The 26,651-nt window shown below is 45.1% G+C and overlaps 1 protein-coding gene across 1 annotated transcript in view; it reads right to left on the bottom strand.

Moving 5' to 3' along the window:
* Positions 1-26,651, bottom strand: part of gmip (GEM interacting protein) — an 80,100-nt gene that overhangs the window by 42,133 nt on the left and 11,316 nt on the right. Inside the window, exons 2-4 of the mRNA XM_078531166.1 lie at positions 9,065-9,158; positions 7,803-7,878; positions 5,363-5,432 (exon numbers count right to left, since the gene is read on the bottom strand). Coding sequence (XP_078387292.1) covers positions 5,363-5,432; positions 7,803-7,878; positions 9,065-9,158 — 240 coding nt within the window. The remainder of the gene's footprint in view (positions 1-5,362; positions 5,433-7,802; positions 7,879-9,064; positions 9,159-26,651) is intronic.

The raw sequence follows: 26,651 nt of genomic DNA, 5'->3' as shown, positions 1-26,651 counted from the left end.
AAGATATGGTTTACCTAAAGAAATACAATCAGATCAGGGTTCAAATTTCATGTCACTGCTGTTTAAGGAAGTAATGAACAGTATGGGAATAAAACAATTTAAGTTAACAGCTTATCATCCTGAGTCACAAGGGGCTTTGGAAAGATGGCATCAAACTTTAAAAACTATGATGAAAGTCAGGATTGTCCAAAGGATTGGGACGGGGGAATTCCATTCTTTTTATTTGCTATTAGGGATGCTCCTAATGCATCCACTGGTTTTAGTCCTTTTGAACTAGTTTATGGCCATGAGGTAAGAGAACCAATGAAATTGATTCATGAGGAATTGGTGGGTCAAAATTCAGAAACTACTCTCCTGGATTATGTGTCAAATTTCAGAGAGAGATTGGACAAAGCATGTGGGTTAGCTAGGGAACATTTAAAGTTATCACAGAAAGTGATGAGAGTGAAGGCAAATAGGAAAGCTACAGCTCATAGTTTTGTTGCTGGAGAGAAAGTGCTAGTTCTGTTACCGGTACTGGGTGACTCATTAAAGGCAAGGTTTAGTGGGCTTTACAGGAATGAAAAGAAACTGAGTGAAGTAAATTATTTAATAAATACTAAATAAATAAAATTATTTAATAAATAAAAGATAGAAGAAAGAAGTAGAGGGTGTGTCATGTAAATATGCTTAAAAAGGGAAGAGGACCAAAAGGAGGTGTTAGTGGTGGTAGATAATGAGAAAGAGGTAGAGATGCAGGATTCTGAAATTGATTTTCCTCTAATCAAATTGGATAATGAGGGGGTACTTAAAAATTTAAATGTAACATTGAGTTACCTTCCAGACAAGTGTGAAAGTTATTTTGGGGAAGCTATTGCAGTCACACAAAGCTATTTGTGGGAATAAGCTGGAGAAGGCAAATTTAGCTATGCATGATGTATGTGTAGAAGTTTCATCTTCGATAAGGCAACATCTTTATCGATTAAATCCAGCAAAGTTATTACAAGTACAGAAACAAATTGAATTCATGCTTCAAAATGACATCATTGAGTCTAGTTGCAGCAGCTGGAGTTTGCCTATTGTGCTTGCGCCGAAACACAAAGATTGTGTGTGAACTATTGAAAGATGAATGCGATGACAAAAGCAGATTCATATCCTATACCACGGTTGGAAGATTGCATTGGGAAAGTGGGACAATCAAAATTTATCACAAAGATTGACTTGCTAAGAGGATATTGGCAAGAACCGTTATCAGAGACAGCAAAGGAGATATCAGCTTTTGTGATGCCAGATTGACTATATCAGTTTAAAGTAATGCCATTTGGTATGAAAAATGCACCTGCAACATTTCAAAGACTGACAAAGTAATTGCAGGTCTGAGCAATTGTGCCGTTTATATTGACGACTTGATAGTTTTCAGTCAAACATGGGAGGAGCATTTACAGCATCTGGAAGAATTATTTACTTGATTACAAAAAGCTAATTTAGGAATGAACTTGGATGAAAGTGAATTTGCAAGAGGGCAAGTTACGTATCTAGGCCATACCACTGAACATGGTAAGGTGGCTCTGAGAGATGTGAAAGTCAAGGCTATTGTGGATTTTTCAAAACGAGAAGTTTTGAGATTTCTGGGCATAAGTGGATTTTACCAGAAATTTGTATCGAATTTTAGCAGTGTGGTTGCTCCATTGACTGAACTATTAAAAGAGAACAAGAAATGTCAATGGACATAGGAGTGTCAGAAGGCATTTGACAGTTTGAAAACTGTATTAACTACGACACCAGTTTTGGCAGTACCCAATTATGCCAAGCAATTTAAGTTGGCCGTTGACACAAGCGATATAGGCATTGGGGCTGTATTGTTACAAGAAGTTGATATTGGAATTGAAAAACAGATAGGGTATTTTTCACAGAAGTTGAATATACAACAGAGAAGATATTCAACGATTGAAAAGGAAACTTGGGTTTGGTGTTAGTGTTGCAGCATTTTGAGATTTATGTTATAAACAATTCGTCAGAAACAATTGTTTATACAGACCAGAATCCTTTAAAGTTTCTGGACAAATTTCAAGACAGAAGTCCCAAGGTTATTCAGATGGAGTTTATTACTGCAACCATACAGATTATACATGTGGCTGGACGAGAAAATCTGATTGCAGATGCATTGTCATGAGTTTGAAGCTTAAAGGGAAAATTGGACATTTAAAAACCTGGACACTGAATTAGAATGACTTCTGTTGATATGAAGGATAGTGTAAGTATATAGATAAGTATAGGAGCTGGTGTAAGATAGGTTAATAAAATGAAGCCGTCTTTTAAAATTATTACAGTTCGTTTTTCAATAAGGAGGGACATGTCAGGAAGATATAATAATTTTCATAATGTTATTTGTACTTTATTATAAAGTAGAGTAATAGTAGGGTACGGGTCTATGTCTGTGTGTGTGTCTGTGTGTGCGGGGCTTAATTGAATTAGAGACAGCTGGTCTGAAGGCTTTGATGTAAAATGAGAAGCTGGTTTGAAATGCTAAATAGGTAAACATGGGTGAAGTTTTATAATGTGAGGTGTTAAGGGAATATTTGAATTGTTAAATAAACCAGAATAGCTTAAATTCAAAATGGAAGGTTGGAGGGGCGGTGAAATGTTTCACCTAGCCAGGAGAAGTTAAGAAACAGTGTGTTTATTTTTCCAAAAGATTACTGGTAAAATTGGTACTATGATAGATTTTTATTATTAGAGAGGTAAAGTCCAAAGACATAGTGAAACAATGAGAATTTGCATTCAAAGGGGAAATCTGTATAAAGGAGATGAGTGTAGGAAAGAAGGAATTCTAAGATCTAACAAGTGTGGGAAGCCTCCAGCCTCAAGTTGCTGTCTACACGAACTGAAATGAAGGAAACCCACTTTGAATTCAACTGCTCAGGGTATCGTGTTACATTGCCTGGGTCTTTTAATATCCATGTTTTACTGTTGGCTTAACGGAGGTGTAACTCGGAGTTAGATTAACTAGGGGAGCTAGGAGTTACCATAGTAGTAATTTGTAAACTTGTGTATGTGCTCAAAATCATTTTTTTTTATTATTAATAAAGGTTTAATTTCGTTTTGTAAGACGCCTCCAAGCCTCGCTGGCCTCCTTTTTCCTGAATTCAAAGCCCACATCTCAAAATAAATACAAATTGCAAATAGCTGTGGCAGCTGCTTCAAGTTTTCCCCCTGTCATTTGAGCAGCTTGGCATTTACCATCTGTCCACCATAACACAATGAAGTATTTTTTGAAGTACAGTCCCTGTTGTAATAAAGTTTCCAAATCCTCCTCACTGAACATTTCTGAGTTGGGTGCCATGTGCAAACTTTGAAATGATGCCCTATTACACCCAAGTCCAGGTCATTAATATATATTAATAGGAGTTACATTTAGGAAGCCAAACCCAGTTAGTTTGTCTGTAAAATATTATCACGCTGACCCATGCGAAACAAAGCAGTACTGTGTTTGCATTATTGTTCCACAACTAGCCCTGCTCACACTAATAAAGGGAATACTGTCTGTTTGTAATGGGGCCACCCACACTGGCTCCAGCCTGAGGCCTGAGGCTGGCGTGTGCTGATTAACTGCAGATACTGCTACACTAACCCCTCCCTATACCTTAAAGCATTCAGCAAAAATGCAGGAGAGCCAGATGGTCCGGTTCAGAGTTAGTAACTCTCCTATGAGGCCCTTTCCTGTGTCAGACAGCCCAAAAGAAGCCTCTGGGCATTGCTGACATGGCTATTTGACAGATGATTCAAATTTATATCAGTGAACAAAAATTTAATGAACAATATGACACTGTGTCCAGATCATCTGTGCCCATATTTTGTAAAAACTACTTTTTCTTCATTGTTTTCAGCTGATGGGGAAAACCACAGTCATCCTGGTGCCAGACACACCTTCTGGATTTGGACACCACCGATACCTCCCTTACTCCACAGCTGTGGGTGACTGAAGCTGCCAAAACACCCTCCACAAAGTGGTGCTCATCTGAAACTATGCTTCGTGTAGCCTAACCCACCCCAAATCCCATTCAGCTATCACCCCCTCTGCTTGTTGACCTTAACCATTTCCCTGTCTGGCAACACTTCGATTTTAAAATGCACATCCTTGTTTTCAAATTCCTCTATGGTCTCGCCCTTCCCAATCTTTGTAACCCTCCTCCAGCCCTCCAGTCCTTTGAGATCTCTGTGCTCCTCCAACTCTGGGCTCATGTAGATCCCCAATTTCCATCTGGTGGCTGTGCTTTCAGCTGTCTGGGCTAAACTCTGGAACTCTCTCATTTAAACTCTCCACCTCACTTTCCTCCTTTAAGATGCTGCTCAAATTTGACCATGCCCATGATCATCTATCATAATAGCTCCTTATGTAGCTAATTTTCAAATTGATAATGCCACTGTGAAGTGCCAGTACATTAAAAGTGCTATATAAATGCAAGTTGCTGTTCTGGTTTGAAGATAGCAAAATGGAGAGAAAATAAATTAAACACAAATCAGCGAGAGAGGAGCATTCCAAGGTAACAAAATGACAGAGACTTACATGAACTTCTGACACAGAATGGGAATGGGTTAAAACCAATAGAAATTGTTCGCAAAATATTTGAGTCAATTCATCTATCCCTGTGAGTTGATTTTTAATAGATTCTTTCACCCCCAATCTTCAAAAAGTCAACTATTGGTGTGATCTAAGTCATTGACGGATGCCTTCCAATCCATCATTACCTAAGGTTGAGCAATTGGGTTCCTTACCCAATGGACTGGATGAACTGGGTGAGACCGCGGTGTGGTGGTATGTCACTGGCCTAATAATCCAGTGGCTCAGGCTAATACCCCTGGAACATGGGTTCAAATCCCACCACAGCTACTGTTGGAATTTAAATTTGATTAATTATTTTTAAAAAAAATCTGGAATTGAAAGCTAGTCTTAGTAATGGTGACCATGAAACTATCATTGTTTGTCATAAAAACCCATCTGATTCACTAATGTCCCTTTAGGGAAGGAAATCTGCCATCTTTACCCGGTCTGGCCACATGTGACTCCAGACCCACAACCAATGTGGTTGACTCTTAGCTGACCTCTGAAATGGCCTAGCAAGTCACTCAGTTCAAGGTGCAACGGGCAACATAGCTTCCCAGCCTTGCCTCTGATGCCCACACCCCACGAAGTCTGCCCATAGGGGAAGTGAGGCCATTTAAACAGGGGTCCTCCTTGGTGGGCAGGGTTCGCTTACTCACTGGACCAGGCTGTCAAGGTGGATCCAGAGGCTGTACCCTCCTAACAACCCTGCACTCGCCTCCCCTCCCACCTTCATCCCAGCATTGCCTGGAATGAACTGTCAGTGCACAATCTCTGTACCAGAAGTTTGGAATTCATCCCGCTGCTCGATCAGGTGATCGCGACATTCCGAGTAGAAATCCTCGTTCACCTGGGGGGAAAACAGAGGAGACGTGAGTTGCTGCCTGAAACTTTGCTCTCAAGACCACACAATATTTTCTCTTAGCCACGTGGATATCAAGGCTGTAGGGTGATCCCCGGTCTGGGCTAAGTTCTTAGCCGTGGAATTGGCTGAGGTGGGATATGGGACTGCAGTTGAGCTCAGTACCTTCAAACTGGGCACAAGAGGAGAAAAATGCCAACGCAATGTCAAATAGCCTACCACATTTCATAAACAGGGATCACACATCTAAGCCAGGCCAAGGGTTGTTGGTATCATAGAACTGTAACCCAGCAAGAGTTAGTCACTTTGGACTGGACCTAAAGGAGAAGAGGGTGGGATAGGAATGGCAACACTTACAGGATCCCTGGAGTCCCTCAAAGTGGGTGAAACCCGAAGCCCCATGACCATTGAGTAGACCCATTAGTGGCTGTGAAATATTACAGCAATTCCCACTTTTAGTGCAGAGCCTGACTGGGATGGAGCAACTCATGATAACCCCTATAGAAATCCAGAGAAGAGTTAGAAATTTGCTTGGTAGTACAGAACTTGAATATTTCTGAAAAAAAGAGACATGCTGTCAAAGCTTTTCATCTTGCACTCATCAGGGCAGATTTGGAAGAATATCAAATTTCACAGGGAACAACAATTTATACTGCGTGAGAAGAGGGTGCTGAGTGGTTGGTAAGTGGACTCTGATTAGTTGAGGTGTTGCCATGGAGAATGCACCAGGAAACATTTAACTGCCAAGCTTTGAAATTCGGTATTGCTGCAAATCTGTCCTGATGAGTGCAAGACCAAAAGCTTCGATGGTATATCACTATTTTCAGCAATACTCAAGAAGAGTTTGAACAAGGGATAGCAGGATAGCTAACGACACTCCTTAAGAAGGCCAGCACTTGATGTTCCTTACTGTAAGGGATGTGTTAAGACCAGGATTGGAGGTGAGGCAGTTAATTTTTTGGTTCTTTCTGGGAGCTTCTTAGCTTGTTCCGACTGAATGGAATACTCTCCAATCTGCCAGTCCCCTCCTGACTATTCCAGCCCCACCCACCCCCCGGTCCCTCATGCCCTGCACTTGCTGGTCAAGGCTGCCCTCATGCCAGCATTCCACATTCCCCTTGCCCCCTTGCCATTACCTCATCCAATTGGCTATTCGTCACAGTGAGCGTTGACAGGCATACCAATAGTGTGATGAGGTGCATCATATCCAGCCTCTGACCCTGTCCTCACTCAACACGCATTTCCCAGGAAGAGAGTGGTCAGGAGAGGTATTGCTGGATAATTTCCCCCTCACAATAATAGGAGTGGACCATACAGACCTTCAAGCCTGTTTTGCCATTCAATTAGATTCATGATCTACATCTCAACTCGATTTATCTCCCTTAGTTCCACATCCCTTAACACCCTTACCTAACAAAAATCCATGAAGCTCACCTTAAAATTATCAATTGACCTAGCCTATAACTTTCTGGGGGAGGAATTTCCAGATTTCCACCTCCCATTGTGTGAAAATGTGCTTCCTAACATCACCTCTGGGCAGCCTTGCTCTAATTTTATGATCAAGCCCTCTTGCCCCGGACTGTCACAGTAGAGAAAATTGTTTCTCTCTCTCTATACTATCAACTCCTTTAATCACCATAAACATCCCAAGAGTTCAAACCTAGTTACCAATAATTTAACCCTTTAAGCCCTGATACCACTTCAGTGAATCTGCACCACCTCCCAGGCCAATATATATCCATCCTGATTTGTGAAGCCCACAACTAAACAGCACTCTTTACATAACCATAGACAACTTCCACTGTTTTTCCAGCCTTTTGTGATAAAGGACAATATACCATTGCCATTTTAAATTATTTCTTCCCTATTCCTCTCTGATGAAGGAACCTCAAGACTAATTATAGCTCCCTTCCAGCATCTAGCTGAGATCAGTCAACTCTGCCCCACCTGGTCACGATCCAGGGACATTACAGTTCTGTGCATCTCAGCACCATCCTGAGCACCAGTTCCACTTCCTATTTTTAAACAGTTTCCGGTCTGATATTTTAATAAAGGATGACAGACTTGTTGGGAAACCACTGCAGGCAATGGTCACATCTTAGATCACTTCATGCTTCCAAATATCGCACGGCTGAAGCCAATTCTACAACCCCGGACCCAACTGTTGACCTCCTGGGCCCGACCAGCAGTCAGTCCTGGACTGGCTATCCTTGGCTCTTTGAAAAGTGGCATCCATCCAGATTGCCCATTTCTAACATCCAGGAATATGTCCGTGGATACAGGGCAGGAATGCTATCCCTCGCTCCTGTCTGGTCTTCTTGGTGATGGTGATTGTGAAGGAAACTTGGGGGGACTCACCAGGATCTCTTCGTCTGGAGATGGGTCTGGTGAAATGAAGCTGTTCTCTGCTTCCGTCATGAAGAGGTCGACTGTGCTGTAGGGAAGAGAGAGAAAGAGCACCATGGTATGAACCTATAAGAGATTAAGGACTTTTCCACAGTTACTTAGGATGCAGTGTGGTTTGGGAGGGAGAAAGTGAATGGGGGAGAGGAATTAATAACTCATAATTCCAACATGTGAAGCCACAGCTCCACTTTCAACTCAACCTTTAAAGGGACAGGTTAGTATCTAACCCGTCAGCATCCTGTGCAGGGCAGCTTTGATACTGGGCTAAAGGCCAGTCTGCATTTGTTTACACCAAAATTGATCCAAGACTTGGAAACTCTCAAAGCAAGGCAAGCTTGTCTCATCAAGGTTCCTGCCAGGGAAAGGAAATGTTAGACCTTCAAAACAGAACTGTTGTATCTGCAGCAGAGGTGCTGTTACACCTTGGGCTTCACTGGAACAGTACACAGGTATTTCATACTGGGGTGGGGGTGTGGGAAATGTAGACACGCAGCCCCTTTTCATCGTAGCTCAGTTCCTGATCCCTGGCAGCGAGTGTCAACTCCCTCTCTGCCTCCAGCAAGGGAGGATCAGGGTCATCTTACTGCATTACAGATCAACAGAGGGGTTGGATATTGAACATGTCTGGAGTACTGTGTTCAGTTTTGGTGTCCATATTTAAGGAAGGATATACTTGCATTGGAGGCTGTAGAGTGAAGGTTCACTACATCGGTCCCTGCGTTGTCCTATGGTGTGAGGCTGAGTAAATTAGGCCTGTACTTCCGGAGTTTAGAAGAATGAGAGGCAATCTCATGGAAATATTCAAGATTCTGAAGGGATTTGCTATATTCGACGCTGAAAGATTGTTTCCGCTGGTCGGGGAGTCTAAAACACGGGGGCACAGTCTCAGGATAAGGGGCCGATCATTTGTGAGTGAGATGAGGAGAAATTACTTCACTCAAAGGGTTGAGAGTCTTTGGAATTCTCTACCCCAGAGAGTTGTGATGCTCCATCGTTGAATACATTTCAGGCTGGGATAGACAGATTTTTGGTCTCTCAGGGAATCAAGGGATATGGGGAGCGGGCGGGAAAGTGGAGGTAAAACCCAAGATCAGCCATGTCCATATTGAATAATAGAGCAGGCTCGACAGGCCGTATGGTCTATCCTTCTCTTGTTTCTCGTGTTGTTGTGAAACGACTATTGAATGGCGGGGGTGCGACAGGCTGCTACTCACGAGTTTCCGAAGGAAATTTCTAGCGCGTCCAGCTCCCGGAATATTTCACTGTAACGTCTTGGCTTTTCATTACTTTCAACTTGAGCATTCAGACCTGTGTAGAGAACATAATTTGTTAAACAGGACAGCGCTGAAGACATTTGTTTCTCCTCCTGTTCAACTTCTGTCTCCGAGGCCCTCATTTGTCCTCAGCAGGGACAGCTGGTGGCGATGCTGACCGAATTCCCGTCAGATTTGCCCGTTAATTTAACAGAAGAGTTTAATCGGTTTAAAATAAACGAATGAACTCCTCTCAAAATAGCAAAGGATCTCGAACGTATTAAGCTTTTGCCTTCCAGTGTTTACACAACCAACTTCAAGCTTTCCTTTTTTAAAAAAAAACTCAGTTCACGTGTTTGTTGAGAAAGGTGAAGAGTCTGTTCAAACCAACTTAATCTGTTCCCTTTAAGTAACTATGAAACTTGGTCACCCCAAAGTGTGCCTCTTTTCCAAAGATTCCAGGGCCCAATTCCTTAAACTTTCTTGGCAAGTTAAACTGCCAACACTTGCTACTGCCATGTCCTTCTTCATGCCTGTGGCAAATGTGTTGAAATAAATCATAGCCCACTTGGGATTATGGCACTAACAGCAGCAAACACAGAATTAGTGAATTGAAAGTAGCATTCCAATTACTAACCCTCTGACTCAACATTATAATAAAATGACACCTGCGTTCCGGATGTGTCAATGCATTCTCCTTACAAATGTTAAGCAATCGAAATGTACAAGGACTTTGTGAAATAGGTATGTACACAACATATATGAAGAATTTGTTACATGTATGTGAATTCTCTACTCCAGAGGGTTGTGGATGCTCCATCGTCGAATACATTTAAGGTTGGGATAGACAGATTTTTGGTCTCTCAGGGAATCAAGGGATATGGAGACCGGGTGGGAAAGCGGAGTTAAAACCCAAGATCAGCCATGTCCGTATTGAATAACAGAGCAGGGAAGATGTTAGGCTTAGCTCAGTGGTGCTATTCGAGTCAGAAGGTCACAAGTTCAAGCCTCACACCATGACGTGAGTATATTTAGTCTGTCACACCAGTGCAGTACTGCTGGAGATGGCAGCTTTTGGGTGAGATGTTAAACTGAGGCTGCGCCTGCCTTTTCAGGTGGATGCAGAAGGTCCCATTGTCGATGTTCGAGAGGGAGAGCAAGAGAGTCCTCCTCCCTTTGTCTAGGCCAACATTTATCCCTCAACCAATACTACTTAAAAATTATTATTTTGTCAGTCACCTCAGTGGTGTTTACTGGAGCTTGCTATGCATAAATTGGCTTCTGTGTTTACCAGATTACAACAGTTATAGCATTTCAAAAATTCTTCTTTGGCTAAGTGCTCTGGAATGCCCTGAAGTCATGAAAAGCACGAGATAGGAAACTTCTTTTCTTATTCCTTGTATGCACCATTACTGGCAAAGTGTCAGCTGTGCCTTTGTGTCAGCCCAGGGACTCCCGTTTAGAGAGGAACACAGAACTCGCCACAGAGAGGCAGCCAAGTTTGAGTTTGAGTGATGGATCGAACCTACTGTCCCTTTGTTCCACAACCATACGGCAAAGGGAATGCATTGCCTAAACTGCAACTCACTCTGCCACACCTACAAGGAGCACTGCAGCGACTCGCAAAGAATTCTTCAACAGCACCTGCCAAACTGGTGACCTCTGCCAACCAGAATGACAAAAGCAGCAGGTACATAGGAGCACCTCCATCGCCAAGATCCACTCCCAAGTCTACGTAGAACATCTATGTAGACGTGGACATATACAGCATTGGAATCACTTCATTTGCACATTAACTAAACTCACTGGAGGAAGTCAGGGCTGTTACTTAACAGCATAAGCATCTTTTTCAATGAGGAGATTTATGTTCCTGCAATGTCAATCAACCACTCCAGACCAGAACTCTCATTCCTACAGGTAGCAACATGCACTGATGAGTTATGGTGCAGGTTTTGTTACGGGCTGTAAGGTCCAGGAAAAAGTACACTAATAACAAGACATTCAGCAAAATCTGGACCATTAACATGCAACCCTCACCCCCATCCTGAAATTCCTATATGTAGTAAAGTGCACCAATGATTTATAGCTAAACTTCTCTGACGGGACAATATTCTTCCCTGACCTTCCCCAAGTATTCCCTCCAAGGATCTTAACAATTCTTGCAAACTCCCTGCCAATATTGAGGACTTAACATCTGTAGAAAATGAACGCTGTGTTCTGGGACAGAGTTTCAGGCTAGTTCTACTGTTTTCTGCAAGACGCAGACAGACTCTAACCACAAACGGATGCAACGTTAGAGCTGAGAGGAAGGAAGGCAAAAAGCTCAAGCTGCAGCAAGTCGGTGGCTTGTTGCTGATTCCTGTTTACAGCACAGCAATGGAGGGGCTTCAGGGCGGCAAGTCATTCACTGTAGTTGTTGGAATGAGTTGGTCACTCTTGGGCGCTTGTGACAAAGGTCGGAGAGGTACCCTCCCCAACCACACCTGAGATGGGAGCAGGCCAGCTGGGCTGTGAGTAAACCCACTCTCACAACCATTGACCTACATCAAACTTCCGTTTCCATCAGACTTTAGGTCACACACACACACACGCAGAAACACAGACACACAAACAGGCGCACACGCAGGCGCATACGCAGGCGCACACACACAGACACACACACAGGCGCACACACACACAGGCGCGCACGTACACACACAGGCGCGCACGCACACACACACAGGCGCGCACGCACACACACACAGGCGCGCACGCACACACACACAGGCGCGCACGCACACACACACAGGCGCGCACGCACACACACACAGGCACGCACGCACACACACACAGGCGCGCACGCACACACACACAGGCGCGCACGCACACACACACAGGCGCGCACGTACACACACACAGGCGCGCACGTACACACACAGGCGCGCACGTACACACACACACAGGCGCACACGTACACACACACACACAGGCGCGCACGTACACACACACAGGCGCGCACGTACACACACACAGGCGCGCACGTACACACACACAGGCGCACACGTACACACACACAGGCGCACACGTACACACACACAGGCGCACACGTACACACACACAGGCGCACACGTACACACACACAGGCGCACACGTACATACACACAGGCGCACACGTACACACACACAGGCGCACACGTACACACACACACACAGGGGCACACGTACACACACACACACAGGGGCACACGTACACACACACACAGGAGCACACGTACACACACACACAGGAGCACACGTACACACACACGCGTTGGACAAATCCTCAGTGATGGAGGCAGCAGAGTGGGAAAACAAACTTGCGTTCATAGCGCACTTTTCACCCCTCTGGAAATCTCAAAGCTTTTTACAGCCCAGTAAAGTCTCTGCTGTAATGTAGGAAGTGCTGCAGCCACAAACAGGAAGGTGATAATGACCAAATATTCAATTTTTGTGGAATGAGGGATAAATATTGGCCCTGGACACTGGGGATAATTTCCTTGCTCTTCTTTGAAAGGGAGAACATGGGATCTTTGACATCCACCCAAGGAGCCAGATGGGGCCTCAGTTTAACATCTCATCTGAAATTTTCTCCCCCTAACAGCACTGTGGGTGTACCTACACCACATGGACTGCAGCGGTTCAAGAAGGCAGCTCACCACCACCTTCTCAGGGCAATGAGGGATGGGCAACAATAAATGCTGGACTGACCAGCGATGCCCATGTCCTATGAAAGAATTTAAGAAAAAGAAAGATGACACCTCCAAAAGCATTTCCTCACCACAGCACTGGGGCACCAACCTGGACGTTTGTGCTGAAGTGCTAGAGTGGGACTTGAACCCAGGGCCATGTGAATCAGAGGGCAGTGCACTACCCACTGAACCACAGCTGACACGTTTTCAATGGGCTCTTCATTTCATCTATTATCTGTTTTTTTCCTCCTCCTAACAACTAGAAAAAGGCCACACGAATAGCAAAGGCCAATGGTGATTGGATACACAACCAGGAAGAAGAATTCATTACAGGTTTAGCTTCCTCCCCCTGTACTATAGGTTGGGGGTGGGGCTCTTCAGGATATTCAAACACCCCATCAATAATTTTTTTTTAAATCAGTGGAGCGCTCCTTCTCTTGAAAGGCTGTGCCCAAGATAAGTTGATAGAACAGAGAAACAAATATGGTGGAGAGTTTCACCATATGACCATTGAAAACCCATTAGTTGGGTTTGCACTAAATGATCATCAGGATATTCCAGTGAATAGTCATAAAGATATTACGAGACTAGCAATAATTGGTCTGGGTGCTTTAGAATTCTTGAAATACTTAAAAATTTCTTTTGCTTCATTTAGATTGTTATATTAATGAAAGTAATACATTTTTTGACTTGACCCCGATTGTGAAATACCTATTTGGAAAATATACCTATTGAAATAGTTTTGTTTGCTCTGGGAAGCTCATGTTGAAACTGATTAACCCCACTGACCATCCCAACCCCTCACCCAAAAAAATCTTGCTGACACCACTGCCCTCCTCGATGACTAAGTTGATTTTCCCTTTTATTTGTTCCTGGGATGTGAGCGTCGCTGGCAAGGCCAGCATTTATTGCCCATTCCTGATTGGTGGTGAGCCACCTTCTTGAACCGCTGCAGTCCATATGGTGTAGCTACATCCACAGTGCAGTTAGGGAGGGAGTTCCAGGTTTCTGACCCAGCGACAGTGAAGGAACAACAATATAGTTCCAAATCAGGATGGCTTGGAGGGGAACTTGCAGGGGGTGCTGTTCCCATTGAGCCTGCTGCCCTCGTGATAGAGGTCACAGGTTTGGAATTCACCCACTGACGGGCTCCAGGATCCAGAGAAGGTTCCCCTCAAGCATTTACTGATATCCTGGATGATCAGTGACCTAACTCCATTTTTTTTGCCTCATCTTTGCCTCAATGACCACCTTCTCAAGGGCAATTATGTTTTTTTTTATTCATTCGTGGGATGTGGGCTTCGCTGGCTGGGCCAGCATTTATTGCCCATCCCTAGCCGCCCTTGAGAAGGTGGTGGTGGTGAGCTGCCTTCTTGAACCGCTGCAGTCCATGTGGTGTAGGTACACCCACAGTGCTGTTAGGGAGGGAGTTCCAGGATTTTGACCCAGCAACAGTGAAGGAACGGTGATATATTTCCAAGTCAGGATGGTGAGTGACTTGGAGGGGAACTTCCAGCTGCTACCCTTGTTCTTCTAGATGGTAGTGGTCATGAGTTTGGAAGGTGCTGTTGAAGGAGCCTTGGTGAATTCCTGCAGTGCATCTTGTAGATGGTACACACTGCTGCTACTGTGCATCGGTGGTGGAGGGAATGACTATTTGTGGATGTGGTGCCAATCAAGAGGGCTACTTTGTCTTGGACTGTGTCAAGCTTCTTGAGTGTTGTGGGAGCTGCACTCATCCAGGCAAGTGGGGAGTATTCCATCACACTCCTGACTTGTGCCTTGTAGATGGTGGACAGGCTTTGGGGAGTCAGCAGGTGAGTTACTTGTTACAGGATTCCTAGCCTCTCACCTGCTCTTGTAGCCACAGTATTCATATGGCTAGTCCAGTTCAGTTTCTGGTCAATGGTAAGCCCCAGAATGTTGATTCAGTGGGGGATTCAGTGATGGTAATGTCATTGAACGTCAAGGGACGACAGTTGGATTTTCACTTGTTGGAGATGGTCATTCCTGGCACTTGTGTGGTGCAAATGTTACTTGTCAGCCCAAGCCTGGATATTGTCCAGGTCTTGCTGCATTTGGACATGGTCTGCTTCAGTGTCTGAGGAGTTGCGAATGGTGCTGAACATTGTGCAATCATCAGCGAACACACCCACTTCTGACCTTATGATGGAAGGACGGTCATTGATGAAGCAGCTGAAGATGGTTGGGCCGAGGACACTACCCTGCAGTGATGTCCTAGAGCTGAGTTAACTGACCTCCAACAACTTCAAACATCTTCCTTTGCGCTAGGTATGAATCCAACCATTGGAGAGCTCCCCCCGACCCCTGATTCCCATTGACTCCAATTTTGCTAGGGCTCCTTGATGTCACACTCGGTCAAATGTGGCCTTGATGTCAAGGGCAGTCACTCTCACCTCACCTCGGGAGTTCAGCTCTTCCGTCCATGTTTGGACCAAGGCTGTAATGAGGTCAGGAGCTGAGTGGTCCTGGCAGAACCCAAACTGCGCGTCAGTGAGCAGGTTATTGCTATGCAAGTGTTGCTTGATAGCACTGTTGATGATCCCTTCCATTACTTTACTGATGATGGAGAGTAGACTGATGGGGCGGTAATTGGCCAGGTTTGATTTGTCCTGCTTTTTATGTACATGGAATACCCGGGCAATTTTCCATATAGCCGGGTAGATGCCAGTGTTGTAGCTATACTGGAACAGCTTGTCTAGGGGCGCGGCAAGTTCTGGAGCACAAGTCTTCAGTACTATTGCCAGAATATTGTCAGGGCCCAAAGCCATTGCAGTATCCAGTGCCTTTAGCCGTTTCTTGATATCACGTGGAGTGAATCGAATTGGCTGAAAACTGGCATCTGTGATGCTGGGGTCCTCCAGAGGAAGTTGAGATGGATCATTCACTTGGCACTTCTGGCTGAAGATTGTTGCAAATGCTTCAGCCTTATTTTTTGCACTGATGTGCTGGCTTCTCCATCATTGAGGATGGGAATATTTGTGGAGCCTCCTCCTCCAGAGAGTTGTTTAATTGTCCACCACCATTTACGAATGGATGTGGCAGGACTGAAGAGCATAGATCTGATTTGTTGGTTGTGGAATCATTTAGATCAGTCTATAACTTGCTGCTTATGCTGTTTGGCATGCGAGCAGTCCTGTGTTATAGCTTCACCAGGTTGACACCTCATTTTTAAGTATGCCTGGTGCTGCTCCTGGCATGTCCTCCTGCACTCTTCATTGAACCAGGGTTGATCCCCTGGCTTGATGGTAATGGTAGAGTGGGGGATATGCTGGGCTATGAGGTTACAGTTTGTGTTCGACTACAATTCTACTACTGCTGATGGCCCACAGCGCCCAGTCTTGAGTTGCTAGATCTGTTCAAAATCTATCCATTTAGCACGGTGGTAGTGCCAGCGAACAATGGTCACTCCTACCGTTACTGTCATGGACAGATATATCTGCGGCAGGCAGGTTAGTGAGGATGAGGTCAAGTATGTTTTTCCCTCCTGTTGGTTCCCTCACCACTTGCCGCAGACCCACTCTAGCAGCTATGTCATTTAGGACTCGCCAGCTCGGTCAGTAGTGGTGCTACGTAACCACTCTTGGTGATGGACATTGAAGTCCCCCCACATACTGCACCCTTGCCATCCTCAGTGCTTCTTCCAAGTAACATTCAACATGGAAGAGCACTGATTCATTAGCTGAGGGAGGGCGGTATGTGGTAATCAGCAGGAGGTTTCCTTGCCTATGTTTGACCTGATGCCATGAGACTTCATGGGGTCCAGAGCCAATGTTGAGGACTCCCAGGGCAACTTCCTTCCGACTGTATACCACTGTGCCGCCACCACTGCTGAGTTTGTCCTGCTGGTGGGGCAGGACCTACCCAGAGATGGTGGTGCCTGGGACATTATCTGTAAGTTATGAATGGGCAATAAACGTTAGCCTTGCCAGAAATGCCCACACCCATGAAAAAAAATTGTTGGTTAACAAAAATATATCCATCTCAGATTCAAAACCATAATTGATCTAGCATCAATTTCTGTTTTCAGAAGAGAATTCCAAACTTCTATCTTTGTGTGTATTTCACTCCTTAAAGGTCTGGTTCCAATTTTTACACTATGCTGCCCAAGTCCTAAACTCCCCAACTAGTAAATTAGTTTCTCTCTATTTAACCTATCTGTTCCCCTTAATAACTTGAAAACTTCAATCAAACAACCCCTAAATCTTTTAAGTTCCAAAGGATACAATGTTAGTTTGTGGGACCTCTCTTCATAATTGTTTTGTTCAGCCAGGATAAAGCTCCATCTAGATGTCTTCCCAGTTAAGTGACCTCCTAACATGAAGAATCACCTGGATAAGGTAGTGGAAGGCAGTCAGCACCTCTGGAACCCTACAAAATAAGAGTTTAGGGAGATGTTGCTGGAATTATAATCCAGAAGCCTGAGCTAATGCTGTGGAAACATGGGTTCAAATCCCACCACGGCAGTTGGGGGAATATAAAATCAATTAAATCTGGAATTAAACTGCTAAACTCATTAATAATGATCATCGAACCACCAGATTACCTGGTCTCATCTTCATGTAACTCAGCAATGTAGTTTACCCTCAATAGCCTTCTGAAATGGCCTACCAAGCAACTCAGTTGTATTGAACTGCTACTGAAAAACCACTTGAAGGGGAAATTATACATCCCAAAGATAAGAAAAAAAATCATACTGGAAATAGATCAAAGAAAGGATCTCAAGTCAGTTGAAGAGTGCCAAAGGAATCTCTTTTAAATTGGCAAGATACCAATTATATTGATTCCATGAGCCTTCTCACAGGGTCATTATTCCTCCTGAACATTATATGCAGCCATTTTGTTTCTTGGGAAAGTTAGGCCATTCAGCCCCAGTCATAGAATGGTTACAGCATGGAAGAAGGCCATTTGGTCCATCATGTCTGTGCTGGGTCTCCAAACGAGCAACTCAGCTAGCCCCATTCTCCCGCCTTTACCTTGGAACCCAGAAATTTTGTTTTTGATTATTGCTGAAAAAAGCTTTTCGTCTTGCACTCATCAGGATGATCACAAGAATAGTGTCAGGGGAAGCAACAACGTTATACTGTATGAGAAGAGAGTGCTGATTGGTCATCAAGTGGACTCTGATTGATGCACCAGTTTATGGTGACTGGCAGTTAACTGCCAAGCATTGTGTGAAATTTTAAACCAGGCAGTTTGACTCTGATTCCTCAGGGCAATGCCCTGACCAATGAACCAGAAAATGGCTGTCACTTATTTTCTTTAGTTGAAACATGTATGTAATGTTCTTTCTATCTGCAAAAAGTAGAACCCTGTAGCTTCCAGGACACGCAAATGCGCCACATTGTGAGCCCGAATGAATCTTAAACTGGTTCTCAGCGTAATTTTTAGCACATTGAGGATTACTTAGCAAATATTGTCCAATTGTGGAGTCACATCTAATGTTGGATACCGTGTTTTGAGTTTTGCAAACACGGGCTGGTTGGGTACGGTTTGTACCTTGCCTGTTGTGAACAGTGGCTGGGACAAGCTGTTTGATATGATTCACCAGTCTTTGGGATGTGCAGCCTACATACCTAGCATTACACTGGCACTGAAATTCATGTACCACATTACTCGTTTGTGTAATAGGCAGAACGCCTTTTTGGTTTGACGGCAGCATCCTGTAAGTGGCCAATACTATTTATGTTGCTGCTGCTTAGCAGCAGCGTGAAACAGCTGGCTTCATCTGTTGCTCAAATGTTTGTGATACCTTGCCCCTTGCCCTTCCAGGGTAGTCCGAGGTAGACTGGGCACTTTTCAGGGCTGAAAGTGACGGCCTCCGGCACAATCATGGGTTTGTGCAATATACAGCGTGAAATGAACTGAACTGGCCTTTATTCTATGTTTCTATAGGGATCAAAGGATATGGGGAGAAAGTGGGAGCAGGCTATGGAGTTGGATGATCAGCCATGATCATAATGATTGGCGGAGCAGGCTCGAAGGGCTGAATGGCCTACTCCTGCTCCCAGTTTCTATGTTTCTATCCCACAGGCTGCCTTTGATATGTCCTATTTCAGCACCAAGCTTGCATGGTGAGCAAATGGCTCAGACCCTATTTGCAAGGTTGCCAATAAGACCAGTCTTATAGCATGTGGAACTGTAAGAATCCCAATGCATATATTGACCAGTGAAGGTAGGCTTGAGATAGAAGGTGGTAGAGAATCCCCTGGCAGATTTCTCAAGTAGTACATCAAGGAAGGGCAGTTAATTTGACTGCTCCATTTCATAGGTGAATTTAAGTGCAGGATGGAGCCCATTAAGTTATGCAAGGAAATTATTACATGCTGCTATGGATTTAAATACAGCAAACGTATCATCCACATATCGGAAATATGCCAGGGGTAGGAGGTTAGGTGTCATTCCATCGAAGACACATTTCTCATGGAAGCCAACAAAGATGTTTTGCAGGAGCTGGGCCTAGAGGGCATACATGGTGTCGTTACAACTGAACTCAACTGCGCGAGTTGCTATGTTCATAAGCTTAATGCACACTGATTCACGCAATGGTGGTGGGTCTAGATCACCATGATACAATGCTGCAGCACCAATGGTTCTCTTGGCTCAGAAGGAGTCTATACCGCCAGCTGTTTTTGCACAGTGGGTCATCTCTCCATCATCAAATAACTAACTCGGGAACTCGCAATATATATATATGGTCACAGTGGGTAACTAATTGGGTACCAGACACAGCAGCGGCAAGAGTCAACACACGAGCTCGTTTGGTCAGCCTGAAGCCAGACCCAAGAAACAGCACTAGTTTCCAAAGAACACAAGATACACAAAATACTGGGTCATGGGTGACCGTTTATGCTTTATACAAATGGATTTGTGGTTAGTGTTTGCTTGAACACCTCAATACCAAGTAACCCATCATCTGCCTGGTTAAAGGAAGCAGTCAACAAATAAGATTAGAATTGGGCGACAGTAGGGCCTGTGGTGATGAAGCCACTGGATTTGGTCACTCCACACATACCCTAAGCCAGAGACTCCCTAACTATGAGGTGGTACATCATAGTTATGGTGGGGGGAGGTTTTGGAGGCTTTTGGAACTTTGTCTCTCAAACTCTAAGAATACCCAAGCATCATTGGCCAACGATCTCAGACAATGTCAGCTCGCGTGCTCTGCACAGATGACTTGAGCTTGATATTTGGTGTTCGATAATTGTGAACAAATGGAGCACTTCCTGAAGGCTAAGGTTCAGATTGTTGACCATGGGGAAGGAAGAAGAAGAATGTGGCAAATGGAAACATCATCCTTCCTACCCGGACCGAAGATTCAGGCGTACGGGTACTTGACCACAACATGTTGTTTCTTATCGAGAATATGTGACATGTATCTCTAAAGGGCGGGCACAATGAAATAAAGTTTGAGGATCTCTGCTCTAAGCCATACTGACCAGGTTCAATTGCTAATTCGTGCCATCAGAAATGGCTCCCATACTGGGATAACCTGCCAAAGACAGTAATGGAAGGTCTCATAGCAGAGGCACTGAAGAGTTGCCAGGGACTGTGAGGTAAAGAGAAATGGGGAGTGAGTTGGGGAGGAGGTGAAGCGCAAGAAAAGGAATGCAACAGGCTTAGTTAGTCCATGCCTAGTTTACAGCACCCAATTACCACGGGCTAAGAACTGCCGGAATGTGTGCATCTGTGCACAAAACTGGGTCCAGCCTTGATGCCTCGCATTGTCGAATGGCCCCACTAATATAGGAATCATAACAGACAGAACTCATGGAGCTGTGCTCCAGTAAGTCATTGGCTTCAGGGTACAGAGGGAGAAAGGCGAAAGGAGAGTGGATCAATTTTAGGCCCTCATTAGAAAGATTAGAAAAATTAAGGCTACACAGTGGGTCAGCCTCTCCAACCCACTTCCCTAGTTTGAAGATTGACTGCTGGGATTCGGTGTCATAGAGATTCATTGCTGTGGTCTACTAGCCTCTCTCTCTCCCCGCAGCAGGGAGAACTGCTCTTTCCACCACAACTTTGCACAACAGTTGGATATTCAGCTCCCAGGCCCCAAACCTCTTTAAAAAAATGGTTTTGTCAGTGATTAACCAAATTAATTTCAGGCTCTGCCAAAGGCATCCTAACCCTGGTATTTAAAACATAGCCTATTCAGCCAGAGGTAAACACATGCCTCCCTGGGCAGCTGCCTCTAACATACCGATTCACATTCCATTCATGCCTGCTCCTCACCAGACACAGACACTATTTCAATTACTTCCCCATTCTCCCCCTCCACCCCAATTCGCTCCTGAAAACTCTTCCTGCAGTTTTGTGCGGGGTGGTGGGAAAAGGAGCTGGGAGTCTCTGTCCAGGGATGTTGGGCATGGACAGAATGGGGTTTGGCTGCAATTTCCCTCCCATGGTCGAATTGCCTCCTGTGTTCAACTGTCCAGAGGTCTTGTGGCTCAATAGCCAACCAGCTCTGCCTCTGAGCTAGAAGGCTCTGGGTTCAAGTCCCACTCCACAACTGGTTGGCCAGGAGCATCACATGATGTGCCCTAACAGGCTGATAACCAGTCTATGAATATTTCCAATGCTCCACAATATTCTCTGAGTGGGGGTGTGGGGGGAAAGAGTGTGAAGAAACAAGCGACTAAGCGACTAGAGTTTCATGTGAAGAATAACCGTGGCGCTGGAGGGCTTCTGGGACCCCCATCCCCCATGAGATTTTCTCTCTCTCTCTCCCTGGACGTGATCCAGTGGATGCTGCTGTCAAGTGTGAGAGAGCATGGATGTGGCATTACCCTGGTTGATCAGCCTGTCCTGGCTATAGCCCCACGTACGGTGTGGATCGATCACTAGAGCGAGCACTCGATGGGACTTAGCAACTTCAGGAGAGGAAAGGACAGAATGGGAGAGAGTAGAAATTAGACCAGAATCTTTTGTTTTTCTTAAATCGGATCACAAGTGATTCAGCCTGTTCACTTCCCCTTTTCATTTCTGACAATAAACTTATGCTGATGCTGTCAGGCTTTCAGATCAAATTGGCAGCCTGCTTCACAATCCCTAGCTTCAGCTTCCTGCTGCACTGTAGACTAAAAACATTTCAACATGGGGCATGTTAGAAGGGTAAATTCCCTCCCCTTCCCCACACGCTGAAAGATTAAGGGTGTCTCTCTCCCCCGCACCCCCCGCCCCTCACCCCAGAGGGGTCACTCAATCCCCATGAGGTCAGCCACTGTACAGGTCATCCCCTCTCAGAGATTAGGCTCTGTCAGGGGTGATTCTTCCTCCATGACCCTTTTCTCATTTAGTCGACTATGTTTTCAGGGTCACAGGGATCAGGAATTGCACAGCTCAGACTTTAACCTTCAGCGCTGGGGTAACAGCCCTATAGATCTGTGTACATTCAGCCCTGGAGGAGTAAACCCTATAGATCTGTATACATTCAGCCCTGGAGTAAACCCTATAGATCTGTATACATTCAGCCCTGGAGTAAACCATATGGATCTGTATACATTCAGCCCTGGAGTAAACCCTATAGATCTGTATACATTCTGCCCTGGAGTATGAGCCCTATGGATCTGTATACATTCAGCCCTTGAGTAAACCATATGGATCTGTATACATTCAGCCCTGGAGTAAACCCTATGGATCTGTATACATTCAGCCCTGGAGTAAACCCTATGGATCTGTATACATTCAGCCCTGGAGTAAACCCTATGGATCTGTATACATTCAGCCCTGGAGTAAACCCTATGGATCTGTATACATTCAGCCCTGGAGTAAACCCTATGGATCTGTATACATTCAGCCCTGGAGTAAACCCTATAGATCTGTATACATTCAGCCCTGGAGTAAACCCTATAGATCTGTATACATTCTGCCCTGGAGTATGAGCCCTATGGATCTGTATACATTCAGCCCTTGAGTAACCCATATGGATCTGTATACATTCAGCCCTGGAGTAAACCATATGGATCTGTACACATTCAGCCCTGGAGTAAAACCCTATAGATCTGTATACATTCTGCCCTGGAGTATGAGCCCTATGGATCTGTATACATTCAGCCCTGGAGTAAACCATTTGGATCTGTATACATTCAGCCCTGGAGTAAACCATATGGATCTGTATACATTCAGCCCTGGAGTAAACCCTATAGATCTGTATACATTCTGCCCTGGAGTATGAGCCCTATGGATCTGTATACATTCAGCTGTGGAGCACAGCCCTATGGATCTGTATACATTCAGCTATGGAGCACAGCCCTATGGATCTGTATACATTCAGCTGTGGAGCACAGCCCTATGGATCTGTATACATTCAGCTGTGGAGCACAGCCCTATGGATCTGTATACATTCAGCTGTGGAGCACAGCCCTATGGATCTGTATACATTCAGCTGTGGAGCACAGCCCTATGGATCTGTATACATGCAGCTGTGGAGCACAGCCCTATGGATCTGTATACGTTCAGCTGTGGAGTATGAGCCCTTTAGATCTGTATACATTCAGCCTTGGAGTTTGAGCCCTATGGATCTGTATACATTCAGCCCTGGAGTACAAGCCCTATAGATCTGTATAAACTGAGCAGTGAAGTATGAGCCCTATAGATCTGTATAAATTCAGCCCTGGTGTACGAGTGCTATAGATCTTTATACATTCAGCCCTGGAGCACAGCCCTATGGATCTGTATACATTCAGCCCTAGAGTACAACTCAATAGATCTGTATACATTCTGCCCTGGAGTACAAGCCCTATACATCTGTGTACAGGTGGGAGCGGGCACAGACTTAAAATATTTCACAAACGAAGCAAAAGCGATACGAGAAGAAAACACTTCCATGCAGTAAGTAGTTAAGGTCTGGAATGCGCTGTCTGAGAGTGTGGTGGAGGCAGGTTCAATCGAAGCATTTAAAATGGAATTAGACGGTTATGTGAAGAGGAAGAATGTGCAGGGTTACAGGGGGAAGGGTGCTAAGGCAATTGCTCATTTGGAGTACAGGTACATACGCTACGGACCAAATGGCTTCCTTCTTCACTGTAACAATTCTGTGAGAACAGGGGCCTGTAGATCTATATACAGATAGCCTGGAGTACAATTCTAATAGATTTCTTGCAGATATCCCATTTTCCCCATCCATTATGGTCATTAATCACAGTCCCCAAAAGACCATAGACATCTCTCTCCATTAGCGAGACTCCATATAGCACTCCATATCAAACATGGGGCAAGGTAAGGAGTCACACCTCCATGAACCACCACAGCCAGTATGGGGATTGAGCCCACACGGTTGGTATCATACTGCACCACACACTATAGCTATCTAGCTGACTGAGCTAACCAACCCCCCATATTACGGGGCCCAGGTTAAAAGTTGCTGCTTGCTGGCTAGACACTCCTGGCTTTTTAAAGTTCTTGTTTTGATTGTTGTTTTTTTTTTGCTTACATAGAAACGGCTGAACTTCTGAACTTGCCCACAGACTTGAACCAGCAGCAGCCAACTTGTTACTCAACTTACTGCCTCTCTGCACATTGAGCTTCAGGTTCATTGATTTTTTGGCTGGCTGAGGGTGGGTTCAGACCAGTTCAAACTGAAAGAGCTCGGGTCACTCTGGGCCCCAGTGACTGGTTATCGCAGCAGGCTGCGAGCGTGACAAGAGGCCTCCACGCGGGCCATTCACACACTCTGGAAGAAATGATGATCTACTTATCCCTCCAACAGGTATCTGACACAATCAGATAGGCTCGAATGGAAGTTTAGAAAAAGCCGTGAGGGGGAGGTGGTGGGGGTGATCACACCGGATTCCCAGCAGATGGTTGAAGGGAAAGTGACCCCTTCTGATGCAACAGGTGATTTTTTTTTTTAAACCTTTTTGACCCCTCAAAGGATTCATTCGTACCCAAACCCAGGAAAATCTCATCCCGCAGCGCAGCACCCACAGTGCTGACCCTCAGTAACGCTGCACTGCCTTTCAGATGAGGCGTTAGACTGAAGTCCCAGCTGCCCCCTCAGAGGGGCTTACAAGATCCCACAGCACTAAGCAAAGAGGAGCAGGGGAGTTCTCTCTGGTGTAATAAAAGTAACACTGCATTCAACAACTTCAAACCATGAACTCTGTCCTATATCTTGTATTCTGTTACCACACCCGCCCCTCCAAGTGCCAGTCTGTACCTTGTACTCATGTTTTTGCTTTCAGACAGCAATGTTCTGCTATTAACATATTCGGCTATTTTGCTTTCAATGATTTGCTTGCACTGATCTTTATTCTGCTATTGACACCTACTGTAGACCAATGCTTTTACTGCTACAATTCCCACTCTCTTTGTCTGTTGTTCCTTGACACCTTCGTAATTTAATCTCTCCCCACCCTAACCTATCCCTGACCTTGCTCCAACTGACCCTCCCCCCACCTTTTTCAACAACATAAAACCCATCACATTTCTGCCTCTCTTCAGTTCCAAAGAAGACTCATATTGGACTTGAAATGCGAAGGCTGTTCCTCTCCCCACAGACCGACTGAGTTTTCCCAACACTTTTTTTGTTTTCATACGATTTCTCTCTGGTGTTCCTGGGCCGACATTTACCAACTTCGCTTCCAAGTGAAAAGCAGGTTATCTGAGCATTTATCACATTTCTGTCAGTGAGATCTTGCTGTGCACAACGTGACGGCAGCTGCTTTTCCAACATGACAACAGTGACCACACTGCAGAAGTACTTCACTGGCTGTAAAATGCTCTGGGAAGTCCCTGGGCTGTGAAAGGCGCTGCTGGGATGCAAGCATGGAAGTAAGTGTCGATAAGAGATTCCAAGGAAGAGAGAAGCAGCCAGCCACAACCCCCTTCCTCCATCCAACAGCACGCACCCACTCAAATTCCTGCAGGAGGCTCTGCTTATACAAGCAGGAGCAGGAACCTGAGTTGAGTCCAGTCGCCTGGTCCCTTTCACTGCCCTGACTGGACCAGGCTCGCAGCCAGAATGCTTTGGGCTCCGTGACTCATTGCCTCAAAGGGGAATTAGATTCGGAACCGTTTCTGCTGAGCTGAATCCACTGTTCCCTTTTTAACAACGACTTGTGTTTATGTGGTGCCTTAAATGTGGTTCGAAACATCCCAAGGTGCTTCACAGGGGCACGATTAGACCAAATTTGGCCACACAAGGAGATATCGGGGCAGATTCAGCCAAGAAGATAGATTCTTAGGAGCCTTTTAAAAGGAGTAAGGAGGCTGAGAGGATTGAGGGAGGGAATTCCAGAGCTCAGGGTCTCGGCAGCTGAAGACGCGCCCCTCCATGGTGAGTCAAAGGAAGCCTTGCTTCCATTTTCTATATGATTTTCCACATTGATCAGATTTCCTTCTCTGGTGCCAGGCCCTGTTCCTGTGCATCAGGGTAAATCTCAATACCTTACGCTAACCAACAGGAAATGGCTATCAGTCATGTCAGCTGATTGTTCTTTCCTGACATTTCATTTCGCAAGCAGGTTCCTTTTTGTTGTTTCTGTTGCTAGTTCTAATTTGTCAAGCCAGGGTGAGCTTTAATACTGCGAAATGTTGGCCAGCTATTTGGCAGCAGAAGGCATCACAGAACCACCGTCGTGACACACTCCCTTTATGCACATTTTCTATCAGGACTCGCCAAAGCAATCAGGAGCTAGATTCCCTTTCTGCACCCCCCCCCCTCCCCTCCCCCCTCCCCCCGCCCCAACTCCCCACCACCCCACCCCACTCTAGCTACTGAGGCTAATTATATCCAGAGCTCTGGCTGAGATCAACCGAGATTATAAACTGGTTTTTAAATCCAAGACGTCACTGCTTCATTCAACACAGAATCACAC

Source organism: Cetorhinus maximus, chromosome 28 (assembly GCF_964194155.1).
Source record: "Cetorhinus maximus chromosome 28, sCetMax3.hap1.1, whole genome shotgun sequence".
In the NCBI taxonomy this organism is placed as follows: Eukaryota; Metazoa; Chordata; class Chondrichthyes; order Lamniformes; family Cetorhinidae; genus Cetorhinus; species Cetorhinus maximus.
Note: the sequence above shows the minus strand (reverse complement) of the source record. Positions and strands in the feature narration are given on the sequence as shown.